At 40.9% G+C, this 11,696-nt stretch overlaps 1 protein-coding gene across 4 annotated transcripts in view; it reads right to left on the bottom strand.

Annotated features, from left to right (window-relative positions):
- ecel1 (endothelin converting enzyme-like 1) overlaps positions 1–11,696 on the bottom strand; it is a 111,309-nt gene that overhangs the window by 23,629 nt on the left and 75,984 nt on the right. For all 4 annotated transcript variants that reach the window (XM_020587320.1, XM_020587313.1, XM_020587335.1 and 1 more), the window contains one exon: positions 207–429. In XM_020587320.1, the coding sequence (XP_020442976.1) occupies positions 207–429 (223 nt within the window). The remainder of the gene's footprint in view (positions 1–206; positions 430–11,696) is intronic.

Below are 11,696 nucleotides of genomic sequence, written 5' to 3'. Positions count from 1 at the left end.
CCATAATCCCATGTATTAGAATAGATATGAGATTGAGATATAATAAGAATATGTGGAAGGATTAAAGTAGAAAAGGGCTGAGATGGGGAATTAGTAGTGAAAGAGAGCACCTGGAAACAAAACAGTACTGTGAGGATGTAAATTTGTCACCTTTTGCTGACATTTGCTGTTTTTAACCACCGTCTGCTTCATTAGTCCACCCATACCTTTGCTTTGCTCTGTGACGAGAAGTGCTGCTGGACAAACAAAGCTCCCAGGGCCATGCCAAAGTGTTTGTTGGCCTGAGTGAGGCAGAGCCTGCCCAGCTCCAGCTGCTGTTCGGTACCGTCTATCTCCCGAGAAAACTCGTGGATGGTGCTGCGGAAGGCAGTGGACAAGTGTTCACTTAGTGCTGCCACAATGCGCCACAGCATGTAGTTATGAAGAACCCTAGGAGGGAGAGCACACAGAAATGATAGCTTTGGTTGGGCTGGGTTTATAATTTGTCTCTGCAAACAATGTAACAGCTTTGCCAAACCCACATGAGAAACAGATGTGTCTGGACCTTAAACTAGACACAGTGACACATTAAAATTAGCCAATGATGTACTTGGGATAAATTGCTCATTTTGGCGTCTATGATCCCATCATTTTCTCTATGGGTCGACTCAAAAATAAGTGCACCCTTTTTAAATATTCAGTTAGTTATAAAAAACAATTTTCCAGTCTATCATTAAAGCAACAGAAACTTCTTCTGCTATGATGTGAATCCAAAGAACGCATTCTTGTGCAACACAGAACCCTTAAAGTAAGACTCCAACTTCTGCTGAAAGGCTGCCACTGTATACATTACAGGAAAAAATGTGGTAAAATCTCAATGAAACTAGGCAGCACTCAGAGAACACCAACCTCCACCAAGACAGCTCACTGTCCTCATACACCTAAAAGCAATATTCTCTTGATAGTCTGACCATCATAATATTAGTGATTCCTTCACCATGACAGGGTACACATTGAATCACAAGGAATCGCACTGATCTCATTATTAGTTTGAAGGTTAGTTAAGAAAACCTTTATTTAAGTAATGGTGGTTTTCTTCTGGATCTAGCTCAGTAACTTTTGAAGACACATCCAGGCTGATGACATCCTTCTGAATCAGCAGAACTTCAGCCAGAATTTGATCTTAGTTGCAGGTCTGTAGCATTATTTGATGTCTCAAAGTAGCGAGTTTTCCATGAGTTTTGAGTTATGCTGTGAACAAACAAACCAAACAAAAACAAATTGTGATGGAAAACTGTCCTTATTAATAGATTGCCTTATTAACATACTGATTGTTGCTATGCAGTTTTTATATATAGTTATTTGTGTGTTTGTGAAACCAGACAAACTTCTGTGTCTTCAGTGAAAAGCACATCCTTGTATGGAAGTTAAACCAGACAGCTTCTTTCCTGTGTGACAGACGTTTCCTTAAACCTACATATGACCTTAACAGACCGAAACCACAAGCAACACTCATGTCTATGTATAAAAGGAAATGCAGCTTCATGCTCAGAGAGCTTCTCCTTCAGATGTTGTGTTTGACACTCTGTGAGAGTTTGCTCCTTCCTGCAGGAATAAATGTGCATCAATCTTCAGAATTGGTATCAAGTTTCATTTTGCATTCACCGAATCCTGATAAGACAATTTTTGCCATAACACAAATGCTGGTAAAACCTTATCTTATCAATGTAAAGGTAGTTTTTCATGTTGTGTTTATGAACTGTCATGACTCAACATGGCTAATATAGCCAGCTCTCATCTACACTACTTTCAGGATTTCACAAATTAATACTGAATTGTTCAAACAAGAATCGCAGTTAATTGGAAATCTATATTTCTACCCTGCCCTATTTAGCTCCATGGGCTTTTCAAGTTAAAATGCTATTTGATATTCGCTGGGAACTATTTGACAATTATTCAAAGGCCACCCATCCCTATTAGCTACCATATGCTTATCCAGACCAAGTAAGACTGTTGCAGCAAAATCTGCGCAAAGCTGTTCTTTATTTTTTGTGAATGAATCTTTTTACTTGTGATGTGAAGAATGACTTTGTTTTGCTTACACTTAACTGTCAGATTTGACGTGTAAGAACGCCAAATGGTGTTTGTGGTGGACTCAATTATAAAACCAGACGAACTGATTTAGCTGAAGGTTTATACTAGTAGCAACTAGACAATCAATACACAGTCCGGGATACACAATCAGGTCAATAAGACAGTCCAGGGTCAGCGCCGGTAGACAGATATAGCCAGGAGATCCAAACTCGAGAGGTCAAGGGGAATAACTCAGAAGGTCGGTACACTGCAGGCAATCAGAAACTGGAAGGGCATAGGCAAAACACGGTGGTCAAAAACAGTAATCCAAGGTCAGAAACAGAGAATCAGGCAAGGTATAAATGCTGGAGAGTCAGAGCTGGGGTCAAGAACAATCTGGCAGCGTCCTGGTGGGAGGACGCTGCCTAAATAGAAGTAAAAAACAGGTGCAAACAATAAGGAGCAGGTGAACTAATGATGATTAAATAAAAGGGCCAAAACTGAGGTGAAACAAAACAGGAAGTAATGTGAAAATAAAAGCCTGACAGGAAGCAACGGAACCGAATCGTGACACTTAACATTTACATAGTGGCTCTTTAATGTAAGACCATAGCTTGTTCTCTTTGCATAGTTGGCCCAAAGTTTCTGTTTTTCTATCTGCCCTCCAAGCCCCTTAAGAGTAGGAAAAGTTAGTGAGAAAACAAGGGGGAGACAGTGATTGAGCGTGAACAGTGAGGAGTCAGTAGGGCCCAACAGTTAAAAAGCAGCTCCTTCCAATCCAGAGTGACTCACAGCAGAGGGGTAAGGAAAATGTCAAGCGGGAGGAGAGAAAATGGATCTTTCTTTTATGCATTCCAGCTGTGTCTTCTACCCCAGACAATGGAGTGCTGGTGTGTTCTCGTGCACCCACTGTGTGCACACATCTAATCTGCCCTGCGGGTACAAATGCCCCCCTGCTCCCCCTACTGTGGGGATCAATGCAAACCTCAAGGCATGTTGTTGTTGTTGTTGTTAAATTTTTCCCCTTTGCATGACAGATATTAAATCAAATGCGCCTTGGCAACAGCACCCCGAGGTCCTGCCAGCAAAGCACTTGTGAAGTGAATTTAATTGATGAGAAAAAGGAAAGCATAGCAGGAGTTGGGGGAAGGGAGGCTAAATGAATGTACAAGAGACTCAGGTAGTGTCCTTGATCATCAGAAGCATCAACTAATCAGCATGTTACAGGTGTGGCTGCTTTGCAAGATAAGATGGTTTGTATAATTTTGTCATCAACATGTTTGTTGCAGATTATTTGATTAAAAAAGGGAATAGCTCATGACCCAAAGCATAGCACCTCATCTGTTGAACATGGTTGTTGTTCTGTTATGACTTGGGCATGTATGGCTGCTACTGGTATAATGGCATTTATTGGTGATTTTGCTGCAGACAGAAGCAACAGGATGAATTCAGAGGTATACAGGAGCACTGTGTATTCAGATTCAGCCAAGAAGAAAAAGAAGAAGATGATGACATTTCAAGCTGTAAACTTTGGGCACTGGATATTAAAAGGGCTGCATCTCCCACACTGTTCTTCCCATATTCATGTAAACCTGCTCAAAATACAGCTGTGACTTGGCACTTTATTGTAGTGTCTACTATTGTATTTCAAATTGAATATGCTGAGGCACAGAGCCTGAAGACCTCAAATGTCTTACTGTAGTAACATTCTGGACTATAATTACTTCTGCTGATGGGTAATTAGTAAAGCTATGGAATCATGCTCTCATTGACTAATATGTAATAGGTAATTTTCAAGTAATTTGCTGAACACAGTTAATTAACCAGTATTTTTAAGCTGTTTTATTACTGTTTGGGATCATGGGAGCCACATCTCCTTAAACATCATTTGGAATGGCAACAAACACTTCTCAGCTTTGCATCACGCTAACTAAAAGTGGACTCTTCAAAAACATGTAACCTCATTTTGTCTTTAGCTTCCTAAAAACTTCCCTACGGTGTCATATCACCCCAATGTCCCCTTCATGGTCACACATGTATGTGTCTTTGTGCTGTGATGGAGTCAGAGCAGTGCTAAATGAAAGCAAAGGGCCTGTTGGTACAGATCAAGCAGTAGGTCTTAATCACCGGAGGCCTGAGCGAAGGCTCATTAGCTGAATGGATTTTAATGGGCCTAGTTAGGGAGATGAAAAGACACCGTTCCAATGCACTGCATCAACACATCACCACAGGTAATGACCCTGTAGGTAATAGAGGAGAAGGACTTGCTCTATTCCAAACTTTACTTCTGGATATTCAGACAGCAGGTAAGGAGAAAATTGTAGAGTTTTACAATTTTAGATGTTAAATAATAAACTAAAAGTGAAATATTCACATAAAACACACACAAAAAAACACATACAGGTAAGCTTCCAAATAACAAAAACAAGTGCCATGGAGACAAAAAATTATTTTTGCAGGAGAATCAAACCTCAGCTGCTGAAAGTTATAGTGCCATGAAATCCAGTGTTTCACCAACAGCTTCATCTGAAAATGCTTTCAAACTAGCTTGAGTCTATGTTTTTAAAAAGCAAGAAATGAACTGCAGCTGTTTCCCTTCTTATGAACACAGTGCACACTTAAACATGAGTAAAAGCACACACATCAAATGGCACCCTCTACTACAAGCCTTCCATTTGCACTGTCCAAAAACACACCAGCTTGCCATACACACACCCTGGAGTGACGGATGAATGAAGGGAGCAGACGGTGAGAGAGAGCAGGAGCGGTAGCAGCAAGGGAGGAGTGTGTGAGAGAGACTCTTGTGTTGTCATTATGTTTTCCCCTTCATTGGAGGCCTGCTCATCTGGCTAATGGGATTGGCTGCAGTCACCACAGTGCTTGGGGACTGCACACACACACACACACACACACACACACACAAAGACAGAGAGAAGGAAGAAAGATGGATGGAGGATGAGGGGATGGAGGTGTGACTGCTCTTGTGAGTAGCCTTGTATGATGGGAAAGCCATCAGTGTGATAAAATGGGAGGGATGGAGAAAAAATAAAAAGGAGGACTTAGTCAATAGATGCCGATAAAGATGGAGAGTGTATATTGTCAGTGATGGAGAGATTGAGAAATGGGCAGAGAGAAAATGGGAGTGTGGAGGATAGATCGAGTTGTCAATAGTAAACCTCAAATCACTCAGAATGATGTGAGAGGAGGAGAAAAGAAATGATGCGTAGAGGGAAGGATGATGGACGGCAAACGGAAAAGAGGAGGATGGAGTTTGAAAGACGCCTGGATGGATGGATGGATGGATGGATGAAGAAAAACACCTGGGGTTTTAAGAGGAACGAGCAAAAAAATGGCTGAAAGGCAGACACAAAAAGAAAACTATAGGGCGGGAGAAAGTATGAAAAGGAAGCTATGGACCACAAAATGTAGCAACTGATGGATGAATGTAAAAGAATGAATAAAAAGAAAAAATGGATGAAAGAAAGGAGACAGGGAAGACAGAAACAAGGGTCAAAATAGGGAAAGCAGGAATAAATAAAGAAATTGAAGGAAGGGAGTGGAGTGAGGAGGAAGAATATTCTATTCATTTTAACCATTCACCTCGTCTTCCTGAAACTCGTCTGCCTGACAGGCAGATGAAGCCTGTGTCTGTGTCTGCCACCTTTTCACCTCTCAGAGTGCAACTTCACATTGTTCCTCCAATTTAAGAATCCAAACTTCCCTCCTCTGTTTTTTTGTATTTAGATAAATGTCAGCCTGTGCCAACCTCTTCACCCAAGACTGTGTGTTTGTGTGCATGCAAGTGAGTGACAGAGTCCAGCAGAGTATGAAAGAGTAACAAAAAGAGTTTTTCTGCAGTCCATTAGTGGCCTCGAGAGGAACAAACTCTCTTCTCCATCTGCTCTACTGGACAATGATACAACAGGTCAACACCTCTGCCACGACCCCTGACTCCAACCACATGAGGCTGAACACAATGGGTCTGTGTGTGTGTGTGTGTGTGTGTGTGTGTGTGTGTGTGTGTGTGCTGGCAAACAATTTTTCTTTCCACATCCCATGGTAACAGCATGCTTTCTTTAGCTGGTTTAGCAATAACGCAGTTGAATTAATCAGTTTCTTTTATCAGACTCGCACACTGCTACTGTAAAAAATGTCAGCTTTCTACATCCCACAAAAAAAAACCAAAAACAAAAGATATGAGCCAGAAGCCCAAGTCGCACGGCCAGAGCAGAGAGAGATGCATAAAAAAAAAAAGAAAGATATTTCACACGTTGATTGATGCCGAAAACAACTGTCAAATATGAACATTTGCTGTCTTCACATTGATGTTTTTTAGCTGTCATTCCATCGTTCTATTTTAGGGATGTAACATCTGTCTGTCAGACTGTGGGCTTAAACACTGGTCCAGCCTCCAGTAGCTCAACATGAATTTCAGCTGGCTGCTCTGCCTTTAAGCAGCCTTTGCCAAACAGGGTTGCAACCAATAATAATAATAATAATAATAATTAGTTTATTTATATAGCACTTTACAACTCGGCAGGAGCCCAAAGTGCTTCACAAAAGGACATTAATACAAGACAATACTAAAACAAAAACCTATACAAAACAAACTACAAAGTATTAAAAACCCAAAAATATAAGACATCCCTATCAGAATAAGAAACAGCATAAAACAACAGGGAACGAGTTAAAAACGAGTTAAGATTAAGACGAGCTAAATACCAAAGGCCTGTCTAAAAAGATGAGTTTTCAGAGTTGACTTAAAAGCTGCCAGCTCAGTTTCGGCCCGAAGCTCTGGTGGTAGGGAGTTCCAAAGCCTGGGGCCATACACGGCAAAAGAGCGTTCTCCCCCTTTTTTGTACCTAGCCCAAGGAACAACCAGGGACTAGTGTTCTGAGGAGCGCAGGGTTCTGCGTGGCACATAGACGGAGAGAAGATCCGATATGCATGGGGGAGCAAGGCCATTTATGGCCTTAAAAACAAACAGTAATATTTTGAAATTAATTCTATACTGTATTGGCAGCCAATGTAGTGAGCGAAGCACGGGGGTGATACGGGCAAACTTAGGAGTATTTGACAACAGTCGAGCCACAGCATTTTTAACCAGCTGTAGCCTCCACAGAAGAGACTGAGAGATTCCAACATAAAGGGCATTACAATAGTCAAGACGTGAGGTAATGAAGGCATGGAAGGCTTTTTCCAAATCGGCATGCGATAAAAAAAGACTTCACCTTCATTAAGAGCCTCAAATGATAAAAACTTGTTTTAACCCACGGATCTGATCTGCTTATCAAAATTAAAATCACTGTCCAAAATGACTCCAAGGTTCCTCACAGTGCCAGTGCATGCAGGTGCTAGGACACCTAAACTAGGTACCACAGCAGCGGAGTCGGGGCTGAACACAATGTATTCTGTCTTGTCCTCATTTAAGTGCAGAAAATTCTGCGATAGCCAGAGTTTTATGTCACATATACAATTTTGCAGCAGGATAAGTGCACCACTGTCGCCCAGTGTCAGTGGCACATAAATCTGAATGTCATCGGCATAAAAATGAAAATGAACATTGTGCCTTGATATGACTGAACCAAGTGGAGACATATACAAAGAAAATAGTAGTGGGGCCAAAATCGAGCCTTGGGGAATGCCAGAGGTGAGAGGAGCTATGGTGGAGGAGAAATCGCCAATCATCACAGAGAAGGTCCTATTTGTCAGGTAAGAAGTGAACCATTTTAGAACTGTGCCTCTCAAGCCAATCCGGTGTTCCAGCTGAGAGAACAAAATTGCATGGTCGACTGTGTCAAAGGCTGCCAATAAATCTAAAAGAACAAGAACAATGGGCCGCTTGGCATCTAGGGCCATAGTGATGTCATTATGGACCTTCAATAGAGCCGATTCAGTGCTATGACTGGTCCTGGACCTGATTTTAATGGGTTGTCAGTAGGGTTGTGTATCATTTTGGGGTTCTTTTGGATACCGGTGCTAAAACAATACTTTTAAAAAGGGTGCTGGAGCCTAGAGAGTATCAGAACCAATGCTTAAAGAAGAAGAAGCATAAAACAAAAGTTGTCATTAAAAACAGCTTTTTTAAATTCCAAGACATACTGTATCTGAACTTCAAATTGAACAATATATTAAACATATGAATCAATACAAAACACAGTAAATTCACACAATAAATAAAACCTAATGCAACTGCAATAACTTAACACTAAATAACTAACAACAGCAGCAAATCTTGTGCTTAATTGTGCTTGTGTTTCAAATTTCAGCAATTCTTTTGCAGAAATACAGTATTATCTCTTTTTTTTTTTTGGACAGAATTTTGCACCACCAGGTTCAAACCCCTGTTGTTATCCCACTGCGAGCGCCAACTTCAGTTTCCTGGTGTCTATTTTTTTCTTGTAACAAGCTGTGTGCCTGGCTAATAACAGGGAGCAGTGGAAAGGACCCCTTGAAGTGAGGAACTGGGGTATTTTTAACCAAGTGCTCCTAAGCTGTTTTAATAAGCAACACCTTTCAAAAATTGTTGTAGCTCTAGTTGTGTATTTATATGTCTATGACTGTGTGTGTGTGTGTATGAACTGCTGTAGCAATGTCAACCTTTGCATAAAGCCAGATAATCAACTTCCTGGAAGACAGAACCTGGAGACAGACTGGAGGTGGAAGGACGATGGAGAATGAGTAAAAGGAAAAAAGAGAAAAAAGAGAAAGAATGACCACAGAGAAAGGGGGAGAGAACAGGAGCAGGTGAGTAGGAGGATGACAGGGGTTAGAGAAGTGACGGAGGCAGAAAAGGATGAGAAACAATGAAAGAAGAGCAGCTGGAAAAAAGAGGGGATTGAGGAAGAAATGGGGGATTGAGAGAGTGATCACAAAAAGTAGAGAAAGAGATGCTGTAAGGAGGAGGACAGATGGAGAGAGGGAGGGGAGCAGGGGACTGGAGAGACTAGAGAGAGGAGGATGAGAAAGAATGAAAAAGACTGACTCAAGTTAGAGCCAAAGCCAGAGAGAGAGGGAATCCTGTATGGAAACCCATTTCTGCCAAGTTAAAATTTTGTTTTTTAAGTCATATACAAAGTCACCATTACTATTTTCTTAGATTAAATGATTTCTTATAGGGCTCTACCAATTGTACACATAACGATAAACTTGCTTGTCAGGGGTACAACTGAGTGTAGAAACTTTCTAAAGTCTAATAACCAAAACCTTTAACAGACTAATTTTGCCAAATTATCTTAAATATCACTGAACACTACTGATCATTTTATCAAATGTAGGGTGAGAACTGCAACGGGTCTACCAAGAAAATACTGCATTTTATGTAAAAGATATGAACAGCATTAGATTCCACAACTAAGTAAAAGTAAACACAGTGTGTGTAGCTCCACCCTGACGTCCAGGTCAAACAAAGACTGTAGCTGTCTGGGTGAACAAGTGATGAAAATATGTCAGGTAGACACAGGTGGAGGGAACAAAAGACAAGAGAGGGAGGATGATTGAAGAAGGATGTAGAATCCATCACTAAAGCCATTAGGGGGAGGATGAACAGAGAAGACTGGTAAACATCACAGGAAGAGACAGAGTATCTGGCTTCTGCAACCCGAGGAGAACTGGACCCGTGCTAATGGATGTGACAGTGGTGAAGGTAACTATTTTTCCAAAGAGGATTATGAATCCCTTAATGATATGACCTAAATTCATGCATGTGCAACTTTGACTACTGTGTTAAAAAACACATTTCACAAAGAAGAGAGAGCAATAGGAGACCAGATAAAATAGATTACAAACTGTTTTTTTTTTTTTAAACAACAACAAAAACAGGTATTTGAACATTTGATGTAGAAGGGCTGTTGATGGGAGCTGAGCTAAATCACTGCAAAAAGATCTGATCTTTTGTTATGGCTGATAGAAGCAAATTGTTTAAAATGCTAAGGATGAAAAGATACAAAGGACTGAAATAATGAATCATCTTTAGTTAGGATATTTCCTACACAAATATGAATGGAATGAGGAAAAAAAGGCCTAAATTAATTGAATAACAGCATTTGTATATTTAAAAAAAGCCATTCTGCATGTTGTGTGAGGCTACAGGACAGAGGGCTCACCTGATGTTAAATAAGAGTTGGGTGTAGAGTAGAAAGAGGAGATGATAAAGCCCTGTCGAAACACTGGGATGACCTGAAGTCCTTTATAGTGGGCAGTTGCCTTCCCTCAGGTAGTTGTATTAGGCACAGTTTGGTTTGTGTTTTTCTTTGTGTGTTGTCATGCTGTTCACATCTGGTCCTACCTGCTGAATGGGTCTAGATCTTTCTCTGGTTCTGTGCTTAACACTGGGCTAAACACTAAGGAAGGTCATGCCAGGGAGATACTGAGAGCTGTAAATAGGAAGGTTATGGACTGAAGCAGGGTTATTACCCAGTCAGTGTTAAAGCTGCAGTACCGAATTCCTTTTCAGCCACTAGAGAGGAAACTCAAAATACTCGGACACCATAAGCTGCTCCTAACCGCTCACTGCCCCTCTCATCACGTCCTGCTTCCTAAAACTATGGATGCCGGGTTGCGACAAAATGTGGGAAATGCAGTTTCCAGTCCAAAGCTAATGTTAGTTGACTAAAGAGTACATACTGCATATGTCAGTCCAACACCCTGGTTACTGCTAATACGACTCAAAGCACTAATGTTACTCAAACCTTGAATTACTCTCTAGTAAATGGTCTGTAATCAAAATTAAAATACCTAATCGTGTTACTAGCATAGCTAGATTATTAAATATGCTATTTTTTTACACGAAACACTGTAAATTTGCTGTGCTGCTGTAATAAGTGAAATATGAACTTCTTTTTAAACTAAAACTTCTTAATCAGTTTTGATAAAGGATTCAGATTTGAAAAAAAAATGCTATTGAACTTGATCCCTAATATGAACTAACATGCTGAGATTAATGAGATGAGACGGCAGCTCAGATTTGGGTCAGGCAGTGGCATTCCCCTCAGATAAGGTATATTTTGACTGATTAATTGATTACATATTTTGTGTGTGACTGACCAATATCGTGGCTCTCGAGACATGCACAAAATCAGTCAGCGTTTAAAGTAGACAACATGGTGAGCTGGTAAACCTGAGACAGTGAGAGGAAGTAATAAAACCTCCCAACATGTCATGAACTTGTGAGTCATAAAATTACTAAAATGTCTCTACACGTTACGCTACTAGACAGACAGGCAGGCAGATTGACATGTATCCAGACTCAGACATAAATGACAAGCAAGTAATCCAGCCAGTCAGTCATGCATTAGGGCTTAGAGCTGTTGTGCATTTGTGTAGAGCACAGTGGCTATTGGCGAGCTGTCAGTGGCTGTGACACACATCCTGAAGTGCAGCAGCCTTCTAAGGCCTCCCCTGGAGTCTGTCAAGAAGAAGGAGGAGAAAGAAAGTGTGTGTGTGTGTATGTGTGTGTCCGTTCATGTGCGTCTGTCTGGGTCCGCAGGTGGTAGAAAGGTGTGGGTGTAGATCAATAATAATCAGCTGCAGTAGAACTGGAAGTTTACCCAGCGGTGACTCACCTCAAACACACACAGAATGCATACACAAAAACATGTGCAGCAACACTCAAAAACCAATCCATACACCTCATGACACTGCAT

The sequence above is a fragment of the Monopterus albus genome, unplaced genomic scaffold (assembly GCF_001952655.1).
Source record: "Monopterus albus unplaced genomic scaffold, M_albus_1.0 scaffold8.1, whole genome shotgun sequence".
In the NCBI taxonomy this organism is placed as follows: domain Eukaryota; kingdom Metazoa; phylum Chordata; class Actinopteri; order Synbranchiformes; family Synbranchidae; genus Monopterus; species Monopterus albus.
This window is presented reverse-complemented; position numbering and strand designations above follow the sequence as displayed.